Here is a 25,561-nt window from a genome sequence, read left to right as displayed (position 1 = left end):
TGCAAAGGAATCAAACATAGGACAGAAAGTTAAATCAAGGCTCAGCTGTCACTTACAAAATAATGCAAATCTAATGTAGAAAAAAGGAGTCCTTACTTGGAGCCACTGAGGGACATTGGATGACAGTAGAATGTCTCAGACAGTCAGTACTACAACTGGCAAAGAATGGTTGAATCTGGAGTTGACACAAATCAGAAAATAGTTCTGGAAATAACTCTGAGCCTTGCTTTACTCTATCCCCCACTGCGAATTTTGAGACAAAGATTATAATTCCCATTTCTCTCCAAAATATTAAAGCATTAAGGATTCTGGGGACTACTCTCAATACTCAGACAGGAACTGACCATTAGGGGTGCCTAAAGATCTGTCAGCCCCAGTCTCTCTTGGGACTAATTAGTATGGGGAAAATGATGTAAGGATGAACCATTCTACACAGAGAATCCATCTACATGTATGGTGTTCTTTCAGAACATATTTCCAGAACGTATTTCCTGAAATATGGGCAAGTGGGGATCAGTCATGGACAGAGCTCTGTATTGTACAATCATGGTAATATTCCGAGATTATTCATTCCCCCCTTCTCCTCCCTTGAGTGAAAAGGATTGAGATTATACCTGTATTTTGTATCTGCAACAGGCTTTTAAGTTTTTCTCAATTTTGACAGTGACGTTCACACGGTGTTGCAGTCCACTCTGCAGAGATCAACAGACAAAAATATTACTAGGGAAGGCAGAAGAAAATGGCAAAGATCAGAAGAAGGTAGGGCAAATGAGATATGGGTCACAAGATGTTACGGTACTAGGTAGAGAGAGTTTATAAAAGACTTCAATGGGAGCTGAGAGCAGTCATACAGAAGAATACAGCGAAATTCCACAGCAGCTAGCAGTGTGACATACATTTATAATACTCCCTTAATTGGCTACATGGATTAAGTAGAAATGGACAAACAGACTTTTTGGTTCGCTAGCAACTCTGGAAAAAAAATGAAAACATAGTTTCAAGTAAAACAAAACATTTTATTTTGATTTAAACTGTTTTGATGTTTATTTTTAAAATAAAATAAAGGAGGTTTCAAAATAAACTCATTTTGAACAAAAAACCCTAAACATTTTGTTTAGAAAGTATCAAAACAATATTTTGATTTTTTGGATTTATTTTTTTTTAAAACCTGAAACTATTCAAAATTGACACAGATTTGCAAAACATGTTTAGTATTGCCAAGTTTGCATTTTTTAAACCAAAAACAGTTAGTCAAAGTTTTGCCCACCTCTGGAATGAAGATTGAGTAATTAAGCATCCAGGTCAGACACCCCTAAAGTTAAAGTGGTACTATACCACCTTAATGTGTTTACTTAGGTTACCTAATATGCAAAGATTAAACACTTAACGTGCAAGCTTTTGTTTAGTTTCAAACTAAACACAACCATCTATGCACGACTAACTTGGGTCATTAGAACAGGAAAGTGACTGACATCCATGGACCATGGAATACAACTGATATCCTTGGGGACAATATTCCTTATGCCAACTGGCAAGGCCTTTTTGTGTCTAAATTGGATCTTATACTTCTGTCAGATATCTTTAGCTATTTGCCACATAAGTGATCCGAATACAGGTTGGATCTGCCTGGTCCGGAACCCTTGGGACTTGACTGGTCCCGAACAGAAAATTTGTCAGAGCAGGGGAGGTCCCATGCCACCGGTCCTGAAACCCACCACCTTGCTGCCAGCTCACTACCGCCCCAACCAGGCACCATGCCTCCACCCCATTGCTAGCCTGGCTGGGCTGCTGGCCCAGCTGCAGCTGGCTCCCCATGCTGCTGGGGGGCTCCGGCCCTAGCCCTGCACTGATGGGGGCTGCCACAGGGCTCTGGCCCTGGCTCTGTACTGCCTCCAGCCAAGGGCTGCTGGCCCTCCTTCCATTAGGCTCCCAGACTCTCTGGTTCAGGAGCATCCATGGTTTGGGATGCCAACGGATGTTTCTGGACCAGTGTGTGCCAGTTTTCAGAAATGCAACCTGTATGCATCAATACAGTGAGGGTAAGAACAATGCTGGGGATGGAAGGAATGCAACAGTCAGGCCATACCCGGTTCCTAGCTACACCCTTACTGTGGGGATGGGAAATAGTATCAAATTTTCAGAAGTTTTTTCCCCCCACAAGTTCCCTAGAATGGGCAGCCCCCAACACTGGTATTTGGAGTTCTTGTTTTGAGAGTCAAACTTGATAGATTCAGGCAAGAATCTTCTGTTCTTCTGTGTAACACAGGCAACAGAACTTCTCTGAATTAATTCCTATTTGAACTAAAGCATAACTTTCAGAAAAAACATAAAACTTTGATTTAAATAACTGCCAGTGACAAGGAATCCACCACAACCTTTGGTAAACTCTTCCAGTGGTTAAATACCTTCCCTGTTAAAACAGCGTGCAATTTATTTCTAGTTTACATTTGTCTAGCCTCAATTTCTAGCCTTTGGATCTTTGCTAGGCTGAAAAGACAAGTTAATTTTTTTATTTCCCATGGAGGTACTTTTAGACTGATCAAGTCATCCCTAAGCCTCTGCTGAACTGAACACATTAAGCTCCTAGAGTTCCTCAATGCAGGGCATATTTTTTAATACTTTTATTTTTCCTTGTAACTTTTCTCTGAAACTTGATCCTTCACTTTCCACTACCTTACAAGTAAAATCGCTTGAGCAAATGCAAAATAATTTCACAAAAATAGTTCTTAGGAAATAACTGCTCAGTTGTATTTGTGAGCTCTCCCTCCACTAGGGCATACTGATTGTTGAGGTAACATGGAAAAGAGGTTTCGGTCTGTATCAACACAGATGTGGGAAGGAAGATGGTTACCTCAGAAATATCCTGAGTGGTCTGTTTACACGGCTTTTCATCATCTGAGAAGCTGGTCACATGGATCCGGTATCGGGCTGACTCCATCCCAGGGCTAAAACTTAATTCCACGGAACTCTCATCTAGACTTTTGCCATCAATACTGGGCTCCCACAGGTTGCCTGCAAGTAGTATTAAAATATCTCAATTACAAAAACTTTCAGAAGTACTCAAAACTGGCCACCCTTCAACTCCCATTGCTCTAACTGACTGAGACAAACCCACTTTACCTGTTTGCATACATGGCAAGGTTCTTTTCATCACAGGGTGCCTACAATCTGTAGCAAAAAAGACAATCTGTTAAGTCTTTGCACAGAAATGTTACACTTAATTTCAGAATGTTGGACACATTTTCTCCTTAGAAGTCAGATAATTTTTAGACTATTTTAGAAGGGTGAAGCCCTTTGTTTCAGGGCAGCCATCACCAAAGTAATTAGTCTCTAAACACAATAATTAAAAACAGTATGTCACTAATGTCCAAGTATGAACCATCTTCTCTACTTGGGTCATGTTTTCATGGATCATTCCAGGACAAAGCTTTCTAGTGGGAAAGGACTATTCTGTAGCATTGGCGGAGGGAAGGCGTGTGCAAAGTGCATCTAAGCTCTACAGAGGCAAGCTATGATTTCATATTGATCTCTGAAAGTACAGAGGTTCACAGCTGCAGACATCTCCACCAAAGATGTCCTGCCACCATCTCCAGTGAGCTCAACCTAGAGTTCCATTAGCTGGAATACCCTTGGTGAATGACATTTTTCTGCAGTTACCTTGTTTTTCTGAGCTATACTTGGCAGATTGGATTGTCGAATCTGTAGAATATCAACAGCAGGCTGGCCCAGCCTCAAACATCTATAAGCCAAATTGAGTTACTTGGGCTCTACAACTCTTGACCCAATGTGATCATCTTCTAGGTGGAATGGCCTAGGGGAAGGGTGGTGGAAGGAATAACTCACTATCTTCTATTCTCAACAGAGGGAAAACGCCTTATAACCTGAATCTTTGACTTTCTTTTCCATTTTGGGGTCTCACAAATCATAATCCAAGCCCTGAACAACAGAGAGATCTGCTGCTCACTTCTACCTCAAAATAGAAAGTTTATGGGAATGCAGAAGTAGGGGGCACTATTTGTAATAGGTAAGGGTATGTCTACACTACAAAGTTAATTCGAACTAACAGACACTGGTTCGAATTAACTTTGATAGGCGCTACACAGGCAAACCACTAGTTCGAACTTAATTCAAACTAGCAGAGCGCTTAATTCGAACTAGGTAAACCTCATTCTATGAGGACTAACGTCTAGTTCGAATTAAGGGCTGTGTAGACCCTTAATTCGAACTAGTGGGAGGCTAGCCCTCCCCAGCTTTCCCTGGTGGCCACTCTGGGCACCACCAGGGAAACTCTTCTGCCCCCCTCCCGGCCCCGGAGCCCTTAAAGGGGCACGGTCTGGCTACGGTGCCAGTGCCAGGTGCAAGCCTGCCAGCACCCAGCCAGCAGACCCTGCACCTGGCACGGCACAAGCCAGCCACCCGCTGCCACCCAGCCCTCTGCCTCTTCCCGGGACCAGTCTGGCAGCTCCCAGGAGCCTGCCCAGGTCTGCAAGAGGCGGGCGCCCGCCTGGTCTAGTGCGGAGATCATGAACCTCATCCACAACATCCGCACTAGGCACAGGAAAGTGGCCGTCTAGGGCTGGATAGCTGCCACCCTGGCCACCCACGAGCAGGTGTGCATGAAAATCAAGGTGGTCCAGTGAGACCCCCGACTCTGAGCCTTGAGCTTAGAACGGCCATACTGGGTCAGACCAAAGGTCCATCTAGCCCAGTAGCCTGTCTGCCAACAGCGGCCAACACCAGCTACCCCGGAGGGGATGGACCGAAGACAATGACCAAGCCATTTGTCTCGTGCCATCCATCTCCAGCCTTCCAAAACAGAGGCCAGGGACACCATTTCTACCCCCTGGCTAATAGCACTCCATGGACCCAGCCTCCATGAATTTATCTAACTTCTCTTTAAACTCTGTTCTAGTTCTAGCCTTCACAGCCTCCTGCAACAAGGAGTTCCACAGGTTGACTATTTGCTTTGTGAAGAAGAACTTTCTGTTATTAGTTTGAAGCCTGCTACCCATTCATTTCATTTGGTGTCCTGTAGTCCTTCTATTATGGGAACTAATGAAGAACTTTTCTTTATGCACCCTCTCCACACCACTCGTGCTTTTATAGACCTCTATCCTATGCCCCCTCAGTCTCCTCTTTTCTAAACTGAAAAGTCCCAGTTTCTTTAGCCTCTCTTCATATGGGACCTGTTCCAAACCCCTGACCATTTTAGTTGCCCTCCCCTCTCCCACCCTCTCTCTTCCCCTCTTCCATCTCCTTTTCCCAGTCTCCCCGAGTTTTATTAAATAAAGAGAGTTCCTATTTTTGAACACACGTGTCCTTTATTTTGTACATCAGGAAGGGGGACTAGGGAGGGGTAAGTGGAAGGAGGTGAGGGAGGAATGGGGTAAGAGCCCCCGATGGGGAGGACTGGGGTGGCTCTGCGGGCTCCTCAGGGTGGAAGCTCTCCTGCAGCCCCCCGATGGCCGCCCCCCTCCCCTCGGATGGCAGCCTACGGCAAGTGCAGCCGGGCTGATGGCCGAGTGCTATGATGTGCCGAGTGTGGGCATTCAGGGCACACCAAGACAGGACTGCTTTGCTGTCCCTCATTGAGTTAGACAAGCGAGCGGGGAACCCCTGAGAACTGTCTGTCCGGGGTGGAGGTCGGGACCCTTTAAGCACAACCCTCAGCTAGCCTGAGACAGCAGCTCCACGCTCTAAGTCCTAATCTGATGCCCTGCCGGCACTGCTTCCGGCCATCCTTAACCTCGGTTCAGGGTCCACTCAATGTGGACATGCTAGTTCGAATTAGCAAAACGCTAATTCGAACTAGTTTTTAGGTCTAGATGCACTAGTTCGAATTAGCTTAGTTCGAATTAACTAATTCGAATTAAGTTAGTTCGAATTAGTGCTGTAGTGTAGACATACCCTAAGAGTCAAGTACAACTCTGAAAACCAAGAGGCTACTCTGCTGTGCCAACAGCACAGTCAACACCTGTGAGTTGTGATTTTACAATTTGCAAAGGATGAATTTGATAACAAATTTGTAACAGAACTGTGTTCAGATAAACTCTTATTGAAATAAAATGTTCAAGCCTAGAGGCCTAAGATAGATTCCTACATTAATTTTTAGGAGCCTAAATAAAAAGTGGCCAGTACTGTCAGTTGGAGTCTGTAATAGCTTGTAATAAATCTTTTTAGGGGATGATTTTAAAAGGCACAAAGGGCTGTTAGAACCTACTGAGTTGTCAGAAGTTGAATGCCTATTTCCAATTTTGTCTTTGAGAATCTTTCCCTAAATATGACTTCAGAAGTCTAATTTTAGGCACTCTGGTTTGAAATTTTGGCTTATGTTTCTAGCTGTCATGGTTATGAAGATAACTGATGAAGTGAAACACATGCCACGCTATTTGAGTTTGTAGAGAGCCTGAAATATTAGCTCCCAGGTGTGAACTACCTCATTCACCTCAAGAGGTATCACTTCCACTTATTTCACTGCTGAACATTTTAGCAGAAACACCCAAGAAATGCATTTACTACAGAATCAACACGGTCTCTCAGACTGGCTACTGAACTGGCTATAACTTTTCATATTTATTTCTAAATCTCAAGTAAAAAAAATATCTGAAGTTGCTGCAGAATTTCCAGTTTATCACACTGAAACGCTGCAGAATTCAGGTCACAGAATCTCAGTCCAGCTTTTCTTGGGATACATAAAGACCTGCGCACAATATCTCCCCTCCACAAAAGCCACTGTTACCCACACTGAAAATTTATTCTTTGCACTCTTCTCTCCAAGCAGAGCTTTATGTTTTTGGGGTACGGGAAACAAATTACATAAGCTTCTGAAAGCTTGGAATTGAAGGGTTCAGGGTGCTGAAGCTGTGTACAAACTCTGTGGAGGAATGACCGTAGCATTGTGAAAGCATGGACTGAATATTTATTTTCTGAAGTAGGAGGAGAGCAGGTCTTACAACTCCATCAGCAATGCAGCAACCTATCTATGCTTGTTCATGAATGACATTCCAATTTGTCTGATCTGGTCTGGCTTGGAAACAAGCCTATTCTAGGTACTGGCAAACCAATATTTCCATCTGAAGGCTTAATAAAAGGCATCAGTGAGTCACCCTTACCAGGCACTGTGTAAGATTCTGATTTGCAGTTGTGGTCTCCACTGGTGCCCAGTTTGGGCAGGTGATGGACAGTCACTTGGTACATTTGGCCAGGTTCCACCTCAAAGCGGTTGAAAGTGAAGTTCCACTGAAACAGAAATCTGATAAAGATCCTATCCGCATCAACAAATCTGTCAAGACACTGAAATTAATAGCTGATTCTGTTTCCTGACACTTCATCTTTTATGGTAGCTAGGGTGAGAAATGCACCACAAGCTCAATAAATCTGCCCAGAATGGGAGAGCTAAGGTTACTTTGGGGGAGTTCTAAGTCACTGTATGGAAACTCTGGGCTGAAATGGGGGAGTCACAACCCAGAAATAACTGAGACAATTGAGTGATGTTCAAGGTTGAGGAGAGGTTGAGGTTAAGTAATAATGGGGAAGTTGTGGGTATTTATACCCTTCAATACTGTTAGCATGAGTGAAATTGTGCAAGTCAGAATAAATTCTGCAGGGTCCTATAAATGTACATATTCATACGGATAGCTAATTGCTTTGTCTTGTTTCTCACTTCTGTAATCATTACCCACAATGCTCTTTACATCAGGAAATTCCACAGAAGGTCACTATTCTCCTGTAGGCCCAAATTTTTCTTCACAATGTACAGTCTAAATCCTAAGTAGTAGTGTGCATGTACAAATCGTATTGTCTTCAGCAGCAATTATGGATACTCAGCATCTCCCTGGATAAGGTCCCTAATAAATGATTGAGGGTGTGGAAAGACTTTGACCATTCTTATCCAGTGTTTTCTTCCAAGGTGTGGTAAAAAAAGAGGATTTGAGGCAGAAGAATGAATTAAAATTATGCTATAAATGCCATGGATACCATAGATGAAGAAATTATTGCTAAAATTATTTGTATTACAATAGCATTCAGACTCTGCTAGACACTGTACACACACATTAATACATAGCCCCTATAGCCTAGGAGGGCAGTTACAACCCAAAGGACAGAAGTAGTGGGGAAAAGGGAGCACTGAATTATCCCCATTTTACAGATAGGGAACTGAGGCACAGAGTACCTGATTTGCCCACAGTCACAGATGAAGTCAAAGTTGAAACCAGGCTTCCCAAGACCCAAGTTCACTGCCTTAATTACAAAGTCATCCTTCCACAGTATAAGCATTCTGTGCTAGTCACTGACAACTTTGCTATTTGATTGAGTGAAGAGTAAACAACGCTGGGAGTTAGGAAATCATTTGTCAGAGCCCTCTTTACTTACCCGGCTTCCATCTGGACGGACCTGAAGTGGCAGGTTGTTCTGAAAGTCAAACTGGACACACATTTGTCGATTATTGTTCATTTGTAGCACAGCCAGCTCTGCTCCCCAAAGATGCTGAATGCTTGCTGGGGGAATAAGAAAGGGGAGAGGCTAAAGTTTTGTTCTAGCAATTCCACGTCTAAAGATTTTATGCAACCCCATCCCCAGAGATTGCCAGGATGCCTGGGATATGTCAAGACCCACTCCCATTCACTGTGTATCATCTGATAAAGTAGATTTACATTGGCTACCTTCACATGACAAGAGCTACCCACAAAACTGCTGCATCAATCTGTGGGGCACTTAAATGAATTGCCATAGGAACTAGCACACAAGATTCTGGAGAGGGATCTCAAGAAAGTGGCAGCAAGGTGAATTTGGGGTCATATCATCAGAGACTGAGAAGCTCCATTTTATTCATAATGCAGATGTACTTGTGCTGAAAAAACAAGCAACAGAAAGTATGTCTTGTAAATAAATCTAACTTTCCAAATTCACCCCCAGAGTATCCCAGTGCTATAACCAGCCTTCCTCTGTCCTCCAGCCTGGCATCTCAGGTTAGTCTACAGTTCAGTACCATTAAAACTCTCATTTTAGAAACAAGTATAGTTAAAGCAGTACCACCTCCCAGTAGGCACACAGTCATACAAGATGCTTGTTTTAGAATACCTTGTATAGAACGCATAGAAGAAATAATGACAAGTCCTATGGCACCTTAAAGACTAACAGATTTATTGGGGTGTAAGCTTTTGTGGGTATAAACTAGGGATGTAAAATTCCATTTAATCAGTTAACCGGTTAATCCAGCATTTCTCAAACTGTAGGTCGCGACCCCTAAGGGGGTTGCAAGCAACTTTTAGAGAGGTGTCGCAGCTGGATTTGGTTTTTCACTTGCGACGCCTCTCCCCGGGCTGTGAAAGAGCAGCAGGGTGGCGGAAGGCACCGGCCGGCAAACCGTGCAGCGTGGCCATGGCCATGGGACTCCAGGAGCGCGGCTCAGCTGCAGGAGGCGGTAAGGTAGCGGGAGAGTGAGGCCGGCGCAGGAGCGGATGTGCGAGGGGCAGCGGGGGCACGGTTTCCCGGCGACTGAATGCTTCCCCAGCTGGGACAGGGTGGGGTCCCTCAGGCAGCGGGCTGGAGGATTGGGTTGGGGCAGAGAACCTGGAGGTAAATAAGGGCATGTGAGAGTCAGAGGAGGAGGAGAGAGGAGAGAGAGAGGAAAAAAACCACCAAAGGGACATGAAAAAGAGGCACAAAGGAGAAAGAGACGGGGAAGGAGCCTGCAGGGGGGGGAAGAGCGTTGAGGACCGCAAACGCCTTGAAGGAACCCCAGGACGGCATGGAGTCTGGTGAGAAGGGGGGAAGAAGCGACCCAGGGCAGTGAGGGTGGGGGGGGTTTACACAAATTCATTTAGCATTTTAGAGGGTCATGGTATCACAAAGTTTGAGAACCCTTGGGTTAATCTACTAAGCAGGTCTTTGTCCATGAAAGCTCATGCCCAAATAAATCTGTTAGGGTATGTCTACACTACCACCTATACCATAGGAATTGGAAGCCTAGTCTGAACTATCTAGTTCGCGCCGCGTGTAGCTGCGGGCACGGAATCCGCACTAGCGGACATTTTAAAATGGCAGCGCCCGGCAACATGCAAATGAAGCCTGGGAAATTCAAATCACGGGCTTCATTTGCAAGTTCGTATGACTACATTAACCACCCTAGTTCGAACTAGGATGGTAGTGTAGACATACCCTTAGTCTTTAAGGCTACGTCTACACTGCACAGTTATTTTGGAATAAGCTATTCCAGAAAAGTTATTCTGAAATAGCTTATTTAGAAATAGTACATCTACATTAGGGAAGCCTGACTCGGACTAATTTTGAGGCTTCCCTGCAGTGTAGATGTGCTATCTCGATTTAGAACCCCAGGAAGAATAACTTAGCCCCTCACCAGGGCTGTTCTATTTCGAAATAGCAGAAGTGGAGCATCAAAATAGGCATTATTCTTCGTAGAATGAGGTTTACAGATGTCGGAATAAACCATCTGTTATTCTGAAATTATTTCAAAGTAATGGAATTGCTGTTAAGATGCTCACATAGTTATTTCGGAATAACAACTGTTATTCTGAAATAACTTTGCTGTGTAGACACCCCTAAGGTGCCAAAGTATTCCTTGTTTTTGTAGCTACAGTCTAACATGGCTGTTCCTCTGAGACTAGAAGAAATAAGTTACATTAAGAAAAGCACATTCATACCTTTACAGCCGCATCCAAGGTACAGAGGTAAAACCCTCTAACTATATCAGTTTCTATACTGATGTAGTTATAGTGGTACCAAAACTGTGTTTAGAACAGTACTCAGAAAACTCTAGAGTACCTCACCTGACTCAACAGACACAAAGTACTGTACATCCTGATTCCAAGCAATGGTCTAGGATTGGGGCTGACTAATATGTACAAAAGGGATTTCTTAAGTCTGTGAAACTCAAGTAAGTTTGAAGAGTGAAAGGAAAAAACTTGGAGGGCAAAACCTGCAATGTTCCCATATACCAACTAGGCATGTAAGAGTGTAGCCTTTTAAATGGGTAACAGATGAGCATGAACTTATCAGTTACCTAAATGGTTATATACAGCTCCTGGTCTGGCTCCAGGGACAGGGAGCCGGCTGCCACCCCTGTGCTCCAGCTTCATGGGAGCAGGGTGGCAGGCAAAAACGGATATGTATGGGGAACCAGCTTAAAAAGCCGGCTCCTGATGTGCACCAGATCCTGGGGAGCTGACTGCCACCTAAGCTGCAGCTGCATGTAAGCGTGTAACTGCTGCAGTTTGTTAGTGGTTACACAGTTAGCTAGTTACCCACATTTTAACATCCCTAACACCAACCATTATTGTCACTGGCACGAATTTCACAAGGCACCTAGCTATAGAGCATCTACTGAGAACTGACACACACATGCATGTAGGAAGTCTGGGTTGCAAGAACTGGATTTGATTATTGCAAATGGAAGAAACTTGAACTGGATTCTAGACCACTGCACACAAGACACTTATTTTACTCTGCCTGGACCAAGACCTAACTTGTACTATTCATAGCTTTATAGTCTCTTTCATACGCTTCCCCCATGGTTATGCACTCATTCCTCGCTTCTTCTTTCCACTAGGCCTTCCTCAATTTCTGGTGTTTTAGACGTATCTTTTTACTATTATGAGTCCTTCAACCTTTAAACAATTTTTAGCTTCTAGTAAATGGAATGTTTTCTAGTTAGGACTTCTTGCCATCAGCGTGTGCACATTTGTAAACCTAGTGCAACAACCATCTGCACATTCTGGATCAGTTTGCAATAAACTTTACTCAATACTGTAGCTGAGGTTTTCAAAGTATTTTCTAAGAAGTATAAACCTGATTTGCAACAGATTTGCTGGGCCCCTGGGCAAAGAGTGTGTTTGGGGGCAGCGTTCCAGCGATCGTTAGAAGCCCCAGGCCCTTTTGAATTGCTGAGCCCCAGCTTCCTCCTGCTCCCCGCACATGGTCAGCAGGCCTGCCTGATTAATAATTTTAAAAATCAGGGTTATAGTGATAATAATTTAGGGCTTTGGACTGCTGGTCCTTGTCAGACACCAACTGCACTGGGGACCCTCCCTCAGTGCTTTACTCCATCTATTGTAACAGCAGCATTTGACCTCCGTTGAAGGCTACGTAATGAGTGAGGGAGAACTTTACCAACATTTACTCACTTCACGTCCTCTGATACAGTAGGCAAGCTGTCCAGAGAACATCTCAAAGCTCTACTTCCACAGCTGGACCAGAGAATGACTGCAAACACTGCAGTCCTATCACTATCTTTCAGAGAGTCTATAATCTCTCTAAGTACTTTCCCTTCCATGTGTATGTTAAGTGATTACTTACCATCAGTAGCCACTTTCCACTCGATCCGCAGTACAGGGAGCAGATTTCCCTCCTTGTCAAGGAAAACATCAGAATGCACATCAAGAGCACTTGGAGCGGATGGAGTCCATTTGGAAACCTTTAACCAGCTCTGATCCATGCAGGTACCTGTCAGTCAAATCAAAGATGTTTCTTAAGTGTATTTCCATCCCCTTTGGTGATGTATCATAGTGGCTGGTGTTTATGTCCACCATGGCCCACTGCTGGATGGCATAAGACCTGCACAAGCACATGTAACTATGCCTTCCTCCAGTGCAGCAGTTTCATTCTTCTTCATTTGTGAACCCCTACAAAATTTCAAGTGGAAATGCAGACCCCTTTGGAAATCCTAGTCTGAGGACTATAGGTTGAAAAAAAAAAATCACTAAACCCTGCTGGTAAGCTCATTAATTCTTGTAGTGGAAAGCCATGTTCTGAGATCAGGTAGACCCAGCCATCCTACGTGAACTATGAATATTATAACCTTAATGTGTCTTCTGGGGGAAAATATTGTACTTAATAGATTTTTAAACGCAAAAAAGGGAACATTATGATCAAGTCTGATCTTCTGGTTAAAATATGCCCTAACATTTCTCAGTAATTCCTATATCAAGCCCATAACTTCTATTGAACTACCTCATATTTTAAAAAGAAATATGATCTTGATTTAAAAAACTTCAACTTGATGGAGAATCCACCATAACTTTATGGTAATTTGTTTCAGTTATTAGAAAGAATTAGATTAATTAGTTAGTTAGTCTGAGTATGACAGTTTCATCTTTCACAGCCATTGGCTCTTATGCTTTGCTAAATTAATGAGCCCTCTAGATGGAAATATAATCAACATGGGTTTATGGAAAGAGACATGCCGAACAAAACTGATTTCATTTTATGACAGGATTATAAATTTGATTAAGAATGGTAACTGCCTAGGACAAATACTAAGCAAACTAATCTATCCAGAGCATGCCTTTTAGCCCTTTTGATATACTGGCACATCAGCTTTTACTTCAGGCACTTCCCTAGTACTTCAAGACACTTTAAACAACCAATGAACTAAATATTAACTTTACTTAATGGTCCAGAGAGCTACTTAACTAATTCTTTAAAAACCACTCAGTATATATTACACCACTCTGAATATTAAAAAATGTTTAACTTTGGAAGTTGTTTAATACCATTACTGTTGGAATAGCAAGTATTTAATTTACTACTGTTAAGACACAAATACAACACCCAATTTCTTCCCAAGTATAGAATATAGCTACTGAACACTTCTGCCTTTTTTGCATTATTACAGATAGTTTTAACATACTTATGTAGTAATGGGCCTATACCAAATGTCCGCTTTGTTTCTATTTGGTAACAATTTGCTGAAAATCACATCTGCTAATTTATAGTCATTGCTATCAATTGTTTCACTGTTTTATTGTTCTTTAGCAGCATTAAGTTTACATCTAACTTTACCTGCTGACTTAGTGAGCACAGTGTGGTACGGATATATATTACACACATCAAACTTACCCTGAAAATCTCATCACATGTTTTTAATTGACTTGGTTTAGAATAGAAGCTAAAAAAAATATTTATTTACTCTTTCCAAGAGCTCTTGCCTGAAGAGAGACTTGAACTCCTATTTCCCTTTTGGAAAGAGCTGTTGATAGCTCACAATACTGGTTAATGGGATAATGCTTAGCTTTGCCATCTCCCAGTGGATAAAACAGAGTCATTCACCATGTAACTTCAGTTAAAAAAAAAGTGAGAGGAGGGTATATACCATAAAGAAGAAAAACTGACTTACTATTTCTTACGAGGCAGTTTAGATCCTGTGGAGAAAACAAGAAAGTTATTCAGAGAACAGAATTGGTTTTCTCATTTATTCACCGTGGCCTGGTGAGTGTGCACAGAGAAAAGCAACACATATGCCCTGGAAAAACTTACCAGAAAACAGCATATAGCTTGGCTAAATTATAGCTCATGGGTAGGCATGATAACTATCTACAAGTACTTGAATGGAGCATTTAGGGTGACATTATTGCTAGGAGTAGTGGGATGAAATTTAAAAGAAAATTTAAATTGAATGTCAGGAAAAGCTGCCTAAATAAAGCCCTATTAGATTGCAGAATGGTCAAGAGAAGGGGTGAAAGTCCGATAACTTGAATCAGATAGGCCTGTCTTTGCCATGATGGCTACACATTATTGCTGCCCAGCACTGATCACTCAGGTAGCCATCTGCGACTTCGGAGGTCATTTTGACATGCGCTCTTAGTTGTCTGGGGTAAAGTCTGTCACTTTAGTATTTGTTTGTACAGTGTCTAGTACAATTTAAGCCATCTTCTGCACGTGAGGTCCATAAGTATTAGAACAGAGCAGAAAAAGAAATAAATATGGCTACTTTAAAAACTAGATTGGATATATCACTGGAGAGAAACGTTAGAGAAAACAGCATTGCCCCAAAGGAGATGGACTGGATGCTCTAATAGTTCTTTCCCACATTTAATATCGACGATGCTATTCAGAACCAAGGCACGAAAAATGTTTTAGCATCTTTAATAAGTACCAGTCCTTTAAAGGGGGAGCCTGCATTTGTCCTCTTGAGAACAACTTTTAAAGCTGAACTACAAAGGGGGAAAATTAGTTACTGTCCTTTTATACTTTATGAAGAATGAAGATGGCATGAAAAGATAAAAAAGCAGAGAGTACATGAATCTGCTTCTTTTTCCACATGTCTGGTCTACCTTGGAAAACTATGGTCTTGTTTCCCAGTGAAAACTAGTGTATTCTTAACTTAAGCTGGTTATCATGAAGTAAAATTCTAGTGAAGTTTGTATTTTCCATATGACTTATGGGTTTCCCCCATTGTCTCTGATTTCATTGCAAAAAAAATGAAAAAACAGAAAAAAACTTGCTGCAAAAGCTGAAATTTCAACAGCCATTCCTTTAATTAATGTGGGAGAACTCACAAATATTTAAACCTCAAAAATATTCTTCAGCAAATCAGGAAAAACCAGATTTGTCATTACATATATTTTTAAGATAATAAATGAAAAATTAAAAGCCTCTTCTAGGCCTTTGTTTAATACACAAAGTATAGAAATGTAAAAATGTTATTTTAAAATAGTACATTGCAGGTGAACATCTGCATTCCTGTAATATCATAGACGTACCTGAGGAACAAATACATAATTTTCTACAAAATTCAGATCAACTCATAGATCATGTCAGATAACTTAGTGCAAATCTGGAAATTATTGTTCCAGTGGCATGTATCAGGCTGTTCAAGTTGTACCAATCAAAGAGGAAGTAGGGTCTGACTAATGTGGTCATTTTAAATTTGTAAGGTACACAAAGATTTATGTAAGAGTTTATCTGGGAGCTAAAATAAACTTGAAGAATATTTTCATTGTTGACAAGAGACATTGTCAAGTAGCTTATTTTCAACATTTAGGTTCTGAAAAACAAGTATTACTTAAATTGACTGTGCCTGAACTCACTTCTATCTTCCTAACACAGTACTGAGTTAAGCTAGGAAACACCCTCTCAAAATCAGAGAGAATCAGAGCTTCCAGATGATATAGGAAAGAAGAGGGAGAAGAAACACCAACCCGCTTCAAACCAGCAGCTCATCAATGACAATGACCATTGCACCATCCTCACCTGGACCCCTTATTTCTATTCCCCAAACAACTTACTAGGTGGGAAACCTGACTTCCAGCCTCATTATTAGATTCCAGCACTAAGGCTTCTAATTCTGCAAACACTTAAAATGTGCCAAAGTCCCATTGAAATCAATGATTAATGAACTGGGGCCTAAGTACTGGTACCACTAGAAACTCTTATTAACGGTACTCTCCAGTGGATAAAAGGACTGTTATGATCAGAGCAAAACAGAAATTACACTTAGCTTCAAGTTTAATACTAATGGGAAAAATACTTGGCAGGCCTCTATCTTTAAAGTTCTTAACACACTAAAATTACAGTTGGTCAACTAAAGTTTATATATTGAGCAATGGCATTCAAACTAATTTAACAGTGCCCTTACAACAATTAAATTAAAATGATGCTACTTCTATGTTTAGACCAGTGTTTCTTAAACTTTTAAAGACCGAGGAACACCAAACAATTTTTATTTTTTAAGAGGAACACCAAGGATTTTTTGTTGACCCACTCCCCCTAAAAAGGGGGGGGTTAGGGAGGGGGGAAGTTATTGAGGGAAAAATGCAGATTATGCACCTTTAAGGGTGGCCATTTTGAACTCTGTACTCCGCGGCACACCTCCAACTGCCTTGCGGCACACCACTGTGTCGCGGAACACAGTTTAAGAAACACTGGTTTAGACAGGATGTAAAAATCAATTTTAAGGATTTTAATCAGTCTCTATATTTCTCACTACTTTTATATTTTCAAATGAGAACTGTTTGCTTGGATTGAAACGTTCCTATGTATCATCTGCAAATCAAACTCTATTGTACTTTGCCAGTGAATGGTCAGAGGTAGAAAATGATTAGATGTTGCGTAAACTAGTGAGAAGCCAGCTAATCTATTTTCATTGTTCAAATGGACAGAAATACAATTAAAGAATCATAATAAACACTGAAACAAATTAAATTATCACAGAATTACACATAAGGGTATGTTATTATATTTGAAAATGTCCTTTTAATCAATAAGTTTAAGGAAAGCAATGGGCCATAGAATATGAAAATTCAATTCACAAAAACATTCTAGATACAAAAAGATAAGCGTGATAAACAATTACTTTCTTTTACTTAAAACCAATCACCTAAATGAAACCATTCTGTCCTTGGGCAATTTTAGATTACCAGTAATTATTTTAAATTGTACTTCATAATAAGGTTCTTGTATAAACAGTGATAAGTTATTTATACAAAAGGCAAAGCCATCTGCTTTTATTTAAAGTGTTGGTTTTTCTTATCAGCAGATAGGTCACGGGGCCTGGAAGCACAGCTGTTGTTCCAACATTTCAGGTTTGGTGCCCACTGGGAAACATTTGCAGTTCCAGGCCCAAAGGGAACATAGTCACACAAGAAACAGGTTCTCAGGTGGACACTATGGAAGCAGCAGTCAGGAATTCTGCTTTCACAGAGGAGGAATGATTATTCACACTGTGCAGAAACTGTGGTTTTTCGAGATGTATGTCATTATGGCTGTGTCCAGACTCAGGGGGTTTTTCGGGAAAAGTAGCCTTTTCCCGAAAAAACTTCCCCTGCGTCCAGACTCAAGCCGCGTTCTTTCGAAATTAATTCGAAAGAACGCGGCTTTTCTTTCGATGGCGGTAAACCTCAATTTACGAGGAAGAACGCCTTCTTTCGAAAGTTCCTCTTTCGAAAGAAGGCGTTCTTCAATGTAAATAGGGCTTCTTCAAAAGAGAGCATCCAGACTCACTGGATGCTTTCTTTCGAAAAAGCAAGCCGCTTTTTCGAAATTTCTCCGTGCAGTCTAGACGCTCTCTTTCTAAAAAGGCTCTTTCGAAAGATGCTTTCGAAAGAGCCTCTTTCGAAAGAGGCTTGCAGTCTAGACATAGCCTATGTGTACCCACACTGTGCTTGTACTTCCTGTGTCTTCAATTGAAGATTTCCCATACAAACAGATCAAAAAGACACTACCTGGATGTTACTCAGCTTCATGCATTGTCATATAACACTGCAGGGGCTAGCTTTCCTCAGTTCCTTCTCTGCTACAAAGCTTGTCCTATGACAGGGACCTCTGAAGCAGATGGAAAGGGGGACAGGTAGTGAAAAAGCTATAGGGACACACATCATCTCAGTTACTGCACAAGCTGAATAATCACGTCTTTTCCAAGTAGCATCTCTGAGTACTCTACTCTAGGAGACGGACTACTGAGCTTCAGTCAAGAGTGGAAGAAAGTAAAACTGAGCCAAACAGTGTCGGAAGCAGGGTTGAGAATTATTGCACAGAAGCCCAAGTTGTGTCTTTACATATTTCAATTATAGGAACTTTCTTAAAGACTGTGGAGGTGAACATGGATCTCCCGGCAAGCTTTTATGTCAGTGGGTGCTTCAAGGTGGCAACTATTAGCAGCTACTAATACAGTCAGTTCTCCATTTAGAGACCCTCTGTTTAGAGATTTCATCTCCTTTTGTTCTATCTGGAAGTCTGAGATATTTAGTCGTAACATGGCGGAAGGCCAGGGTTTGCCTGGCAACAAGTGCGTGGAACACAACCATCTCTCCCTTATCCCAGTGAGGTGTAGGATGGAGGATGGGGAGGTGAATAGGGTGATTAATATAGCAAAAACTTGGATGTGGTCACATTACCTTGTCTCTGAAATATACTGAATGGTTGAACATTCACAATCTCTATTTACAGAAAGCCTCATTTAGCCCCACTCAGCCCCGCCCAGTAGATTGTGAATGGGGGATATTCACAAAACCCCTATATATGCTCTATAAGCACTCTTCAAGCTGAAGTGATAGCATCCAGAATTGCTGTTTTCATCTATTAATGGAGGAGTACACAAGTGGCCACAAGTTCCAGCCACCCAGCTCTGAAGGACAGGATAAAAGTACACAAAAGACCAGATTTCATGGGGAAGAGATCTGATTTCACAGTCTGGCACTTTTGCACGATCATGAATTTGATAGGGTCCTTTTTATGGGTCTCTAGATGCATCCCCCATCCCTCCCAACAGGGAAGCAAGCATCTGTTAAGACAAGCACTTAGGAAAGATGAGTGTAGTGGTCTTTTCACCAATGAGACGTTTCTTTACAGAAGTGGGTATGGGAAAAATTCAGTGTGGAATATGCAAAATGAGCTTTGTAGGATCCAGCAGCGCCTAGCTGATCAGCAGAGCAATGCAGGGAGCAGAGGGAGTGTGCATTAGTTTCAGTTGGTGGCCCCTAGTTCTTGTATTATGTGAACAAGTAAATAACTTTCTTATTCACTTTCTCCACACCACTCATGATTTTATATACCTCTATCATATCTCTCCCCCTTAGTCTCCTCTTTTCAAAGCTGAAAAGTCCTGTCTCTTTAATCTCTCCTCATATTGGGACCCATTCCTAACCCCTCATCATTTTAGTTGCCCTTCTCTGAAACTTTTCTAATGCCAGTATATCTTTTTTGAGATGAGGAGACCACATGTGTATTCAGTATTCAAGATGGGGGTGTACCAAGGATTTATATAAGGGCAATATAAGGGTAGTGATGGCACGGAAGCTTCATTTGGAAATGAAGAAGAGATGTTTGTGGTTGGAGAAACAGCCTTATCAGTCCTGGCCTCCTGTTCTTTAGAAGGTCTCTTCCTGAGGCTCCAGTCTCCTAGAAAGGGAGAGTGAGGAGGGTTGTCTATTTCTACCAAGGGCAGAGACTAAGGCCTGACAGAACTGATGGCAGTAAGCTGTCCTGGGGTCCCAGCATGAGCAAGGGAATAGTGCAGATGGCACAAGTGGTGGAGTCCATGAATGCTTGCCCTAGTGGGATGGTGTCTGTGGACATTTGTCCTAAGTAAGCTCAAGCACTTCATGACCAGTGTTCCCGCTAATTTTTTCAATACTCATGGGTTGAACAGATATTGCTATGAGAAAACTCTGATTGAAGGTGCAGGGGGCGCAAACACACTTGGAATGGAACACCCCTGGGGACGCTACGCGATGAAGAAGCTGACTCATTATGGCAATGAGATGCCAGTTGATGCAGGAGGAGGAAGTGTTGCAACTCAGTTTCTCAATCAAAGCTACCACTCTAAAAACACAATATAGTGCAGACTTAATCAGATTCTCTTCTCCCAAAACCAAATGTTTTAGGATAGTGGTTCTCAACCAATGGTATATATAATCAGGGGGTACAGCTACTTACCTAGATCTTTTTCTAATTTTCCAACAAACTACATAAAAAACACAAGCAAAATCAGTACAAACTAAAATTTCATACACTGACTTGTTTTACTGCTCTATATACAATATAGCAAACTATAAGTACAATATTTATATCCCAACTGATTTATTAATTATATGGTAAAATGGAAAGTAAAGAATTTTTCAATAATAGTGTACTATGGCGCTTGTATTTTTATGTCTGATTTTGTAAGCAAATAATTTTAAAATGAGGTGAAACTCACGGTACACAAGACCAATCAGATTCCTGAAAGAGGTACAGTAGTCTGGAAAGGTTGAGAGTCATTGTACTACACAAAGCCATTTACCAAGATGTTCCACTGAAATCCCCCTACTCCATTATTTTTTTATGTCCATACAGAACTGGACGGTGTACTAGGGATTTAAAAGAGTAGTCAAGTCTACTACTCACATTTCCCCCTCACGCTCTTGCTGCCTCTATATTAGAGGCAGCAAGGGAGGGGAAGCAGGAGCTCGTACTGGGGGAGCTGGCTTAAAAGCCGGTTCCCCCCAGCACCATCTCTGCAGTGTGAGGAGGGAAGGGGGAAGGGGAGGCAGAGATGCAGTGGCTCTTCCTTTTAAATGTAGTAAGAGCCACGCAGCTCTTACCTCCACTGCAGCTTTGCAGTTTAAATGCAGTAGGAGCCGGTCTGCCTACACGCATTGCATTTAAACTGCAAAGCTGCAGCAGCCCTTTATCAACTAATTGTGTACTCGATACAAATTATATTGAGTACACAATTAGTCATTTACTCACTACTTAGCAACCTTACAGTGTACCAGGTTCATCTAGCAACATCAACTGTTTGACGGAGATAACAACAAAATAAAAGTCTGTTCCCACTGAAATTAAGATACTTAGATTAATGTCAGTCTTGAGCCCTTGGTAATATTTCTGTTGGGCTTTCTGACTGTAGATACTCTAACTTTTACTTCATGACATCTGAATTTTTTAAAAAAATAGCAACATCTGTAGGTTAAATGACCATCTATAGATACTCACAAGCCTCTGTGGCCCCTAAAGGGAGTAATCCCTGTAACAATATATAGTTTATTTATAATGCAAGGGTGAACTAAACAGACTATGAACCAGAATGAAGTTCTGCCAAGTAGAGACTGCAGTGAACATACCTTCTACTTAGTGCAGGTCCCCATTCCACCCTCCTCCAGAATCTCAACTGACTTGCCTTCTAGTGCAGTTTCCCTCTTCCTACTCCCCACTGACCTCTTCAACTGTTGGACAAAGACTTTTGTTCACACACAAAGGGCTCATTTAAAAATTAAAAGGTGTGTCTAATCTAGGAAAAAATCCAGGTTAGTTACTAGACAGGCTGAGAGCACCTAACCATCCTAAGTCAGTAAAAGCACACATGCTAGGTCATCTGCCTCCCTAAAGGAACAGTTTGTGTGTCACAGTCTGGGAATGACTTCCTAACTACAGGCAGTCCCTGAGTTACGCGGATCCGACTTATGTCGGATCCGCAGTTACGAACGGGGCTTTTCTCGCCCCGGAGGACGGGAGCGGTGGGACGCCCAGATGCGCCGCGGTCTCACCGCCCGCATCCTCCGGGGCGAGAAAAGCTGCTCCGCGTCTCCCTGGTCTGCTGGGGGGGTAGACCCCCCCAGCAGACCAGGGAGACGCGGAGCAGCTTTTCTCGCCCCGGAGGATGCGGGCAGCGGGACAGCCCAGACGCGCCGCGGCTGTCCCGCTGCTGGAGCCCCCCAGCAGACCAGGGAGATGGGGAGCAAAGCCATGGAGGACTCGGGAGGCGGGACCACGACGCGTCTCGGTCCCGCCGCCCGCGTCTCCCTGGTCTGCTGGGGGAGGGGGAGCGCAGCTAGTGCACCCCCCCCCCCCCAGCAGACCAGGCTTTTCTCCAGACGCCTGTGGTAGAGCAGCTGGGGCGCTGCCGGTTGGTCCTGCAGCGCCGCTCTGGGCGCTACTGGACCAACCCGGCAGCACCCCAGCTGCTCTGTCCCAGGCGTCCTGATTCAGCCGCTGCTGGTCAGTTTCAGCAGCGGCTGAATCAGGACGCCTGGGGCAGAGCAGCTTGGGTGCTGCTGGGTTGGTCCAGTAGCGCCGAGGAGCGGCACTACTGGAGCAACCCAGCAGCACCCACGCTGCTCTGCCCCAGGCATCCTCAAGTCAGCCGCTGCTGAAACTGACCAGCACTGACTACAGGAAGCCCGAGGCAGAGTTGCTCTGCCCCAGGCTTGCTGCTCAGGCCAGGCTGGAGTAGCCTGTGCCTGCTGTAAGCAGGGGCTGCTCCAGCTTGGCCAGAGCAGCTCCTGCCTGGAGAGAGGGATATTCCTCAGGAGGGGGTGATTGAGCCCAGAGGCAGGTATGGGTTCATTCCAGCTGGGCTGGAGCAGCTCCCCCCTTAAATTGGTTTACCAGTTAAACAATAGGTTTTACCATTAACCAATTAAATGGGATTTACATCCCTATTTCGGAAAACCTTGAAGAACACTACATTACTGTATCAGAGGGGTAGCCGTGTTAGTCTGAATCTGCAAAAGCGACGAGGAGTCCTGTGGCACCTTATAGACTAACTGAAGTGTAGGAGCATAAGCTTTCGTGGGCAAAGACCCACTTCGTCAGATGCATGTATATGTATCTCCTTCACCCCCCCATCCCAGGAGATATATCAAAGGGGGCACTGCGGCAATTCTCCAAAGGAAACAGAGCAACTAATTTAAAATCTGTATTTGCACTTGGAATTGAAATCTAATGACATTTGTTGCATTGCCATTTACCTAAATTATCAGACTATAAAATCTTTGGGGAAAGGATCATCTTTTTGTTGGAGACATATAATAGATATTTGTGGAATCTCCATCATTGGAGATTTTTAAGAATAGGTTAAGACAACCTCCCTAGACAATTTATTCCAGTACTTAACCACCCTGACAGGAAGCTTTTCCTAATGTTCAACCTAAACCTCCCTTGCTGCAATTTAAGCCTATTGCTTCTTGTCCTATCATCAGAGGTTAAGGAGAATAATTTTTCTCCCTCCTCCTTGTATGTACTTGAAAGCTGCTATGTCTCCCCCTCAGTCTTCTCTTTCCAAAATTAAAAAAAACCCAATTCTTCCAATATTCCTTCATAGATATTGTTTTCTAGACCTTTAATTATTTTGATTATTCTTCTCTGGACTTTCTCCAATTTGACCACATCTTTCCTGAAATGTGGCACCCAGAACTGGTCACAAAACTCCAACTGTGGCCTTATCACGAAGTAGAGCTGAAGAATGTTGTGTTGTGAGCAAGACACAAGAAGTCATTCTTCCACTCTACTCTGTGCTGGTCAGGCCTCAGTTGGAGTATTGTGTCCAGTTCTGGGCACGGCATTTCAAGAAAGACATGGAGAAATGAGAGAAGGTCCAGAGAAGAGCAACAAGAATGATTAAAGGTCTAGAGAACATGACCTATGAAGGAAGGCTGAAAGAATTGGGTTTGTTTAGTTTAGAAAAGAGAAGATTGAGGGGGGACATGATAGCAGTTTTCAGATATCTAAAAGGGTGTCATAAGGAGGAGGGAGAAAACTTGTTCATCTTGGCCTCAGAGGGTAGAACAAGCAGCAATGGGCTTAAACTGCAGCAAGGGAGGTTTAGGTTGGACATTAGGAAAAAGTTCCTAACTGTCAGGGTGGTCAAACACTGGAATAAATTGCCCAGGGAGGTTGTTGGAACTCCATCTCTGGAGATATTTAAGAGTAGGTTAGATAAATGTCTATCAGGGATGGTCTAGACAGTATTTGGTCCTGCCATGATGGCAGGGCACTGGACTCAATGACCTCTCGAGGTCCCTTCCAGTCCTAGTATTCTATTATTCTATGATTCTATGAATGATTTCTCATGTCTTCCTTACAATCCTTCTGGTGATACATCCCAGAATGTTTGCTTTTTTTGCAACAGTGTTACATTGTTGATTCATATCATAGGACCCCTACATGCCTTTCTGCAGTACTCATTCCTAGGCAGCTATTTTCCATTTTATGTGTGTGCAGTTGATTACTCCTTCCTAAGTGAAATACTCTGCATTTGTCCTTACTGAATTTCATCCTATGTACCTGAGACCATTTCTCCAGTTTCTTCAGATAATTTTGGATTACCGTAATTTAGTGAATATAACCTGCAGGTTATATTCGTTTTTACAAACCCCGCAATCCACCCCGCGGGGTATATTCGGGTGTGGGGTATACTTTTTTTTTTAAACACATTATCTCACTGCCCAGTTCCTCCGCAGCCATAGGAAGAGGCAGGGGGAGCGCTCATCCGGCTGTGCAGGAACCAGGCGGTGAGCGCTCCCCAACTTGGAGGCTGGCAGCTGCGCAGGAACCAGGCAGTGAGTGGCTGGCTAATTCCCTCCCCGCCCCCTGCACCACAAATATACCCCCGGCACAGACTTGTATACCCCGTGGGTTATACTCGTGTGTGGGGTATACAAGATTTTTTTTAACTCAAAAAGCAAAAGCCGCAGGGTATATTAGGGTGCAGAGTATATTTGGGTGCGGGGTATATTCACTAAAAGATGGCATATTATTCTCTAACACATAGAATCATAGAGCTGGAAGAGACCTCAGGAGGTCATCAAGCCCAGCCCCTTAGCCAAGGCAGGACCAATCCCAACTAAAAGCAGTTGCCACCCCTCCCAGCTTGGTTTTACCTGCATACTTTATAAGTGTACTCTCTATGCAATTGTCTAAATCACTGATGAAGATATTGAATGGAACAGAACAAAAACATAGGACAGGTTTGCAAAGCTGTTGCATGACAGTGATCAGTATCCACTGACTCTAGTAGTATGACAGTTCTACTTAACCAAAACAAAAAACAGGACTATGTAGCACAGTGGTCCTGTAGCCAGACACGAACCCCATCTTGTTTCCCCTCCCCCCCCCCGAGAGCATTTTCCCAGGTGTGAATTATGCTTTGCACCCTTCGTGGGAAACTTGGCGTTCAAAGCCTGAAAGTAGGAATAAGAGATCCTCCGGAAATGAGCTTTATTTCGGAGGATCGCGTCAGTCTAGACGCTTTTTTCCGGCTTTTCCCCAAGCCAGAAAAAAAGCGGTGGACATGTTTATTTAAATCCCGCGGGGGATATTTAAATCCCCCGCGGATTTCCCTATTCCAAAGTTGGAAATTAGTACGGCTATTTCGGAATAGGGGCCAGTCTAGACGTAGCAAAGGGGTATAAAGAGGGGTTTAGTTGCCCACCCCATTTGAGCTCCAATCACCTACACCTGCTGGCAGGTATTGATTGTCTCCCGAGGTCCGTGGGACGCCCAACCTCGCCCTACTTCTTCCCGAGGGATTGAGAGAAAGATGCTAGCCACGCCAAGTCTGGAA

At 42.9% G+C, this 25,561-nt stretch overlaps 1 protein-coding gene across 1 annotated transcript in view; it reads right to left on the bottom strand.

Moving 5' to 3' along the window:
- Positions 1-25,561, bottom strand: part of IL17RA (interleukin 17 receptor A) — a 53,239-nt gene that overhangs the window by 11,473 nt on the left and 16,205 nt on the right. The window contains exons 2-9 of the mRNA XM_006135462.3: positions 14,135-14,159; positions 12,316-12,462; positions 8,374-8,498; positions 7,113-7,239; positions 3,121-3,168; positions 2,852-3,012; positions 615-692; positions 97-175 (exon numbers count right to left, since the gene is read on the bottom strand). Of these exons, the coding sequence (XP_006135524.3) occupies positions 97-175; positions 615-692; positions 2,852-3,012; positions 3,121-3,168; positions 7,113-7,239; positions 8,374-8,498; positions 12,316-12,462; positions 14,135-14,159 (790 nt within the window). The remainder of the gene's footprint in view (positions 1-96; positions 176-614; positions 693-2,851; positions 3,013-3,120; positions 3,169-7,112; positions 7,240-8,373; positions 8,499-12,315; positions 12,463-14,134; positions 14,160-25,561) is intronic.

This window comes from Pelodiscus sinensis, chromosome 1 (genome assembly GCF_049634645.1).
Source record: "Pelodiscus sinensis isolate JC-2024 chromosome 1, ASM4963464v1, whole genome shotgun sequence".
Taxonomy (NCBI): Eukaryota; Metazoa; Chordata; order Testudines; family Trionychidae; genus Pelodiscus; species Pelodiscus sinensis.
Note: the sequence above shows the minus strand (reverse complement) of the source record. Positions and strands in the feature narration are given on the sequence as shown.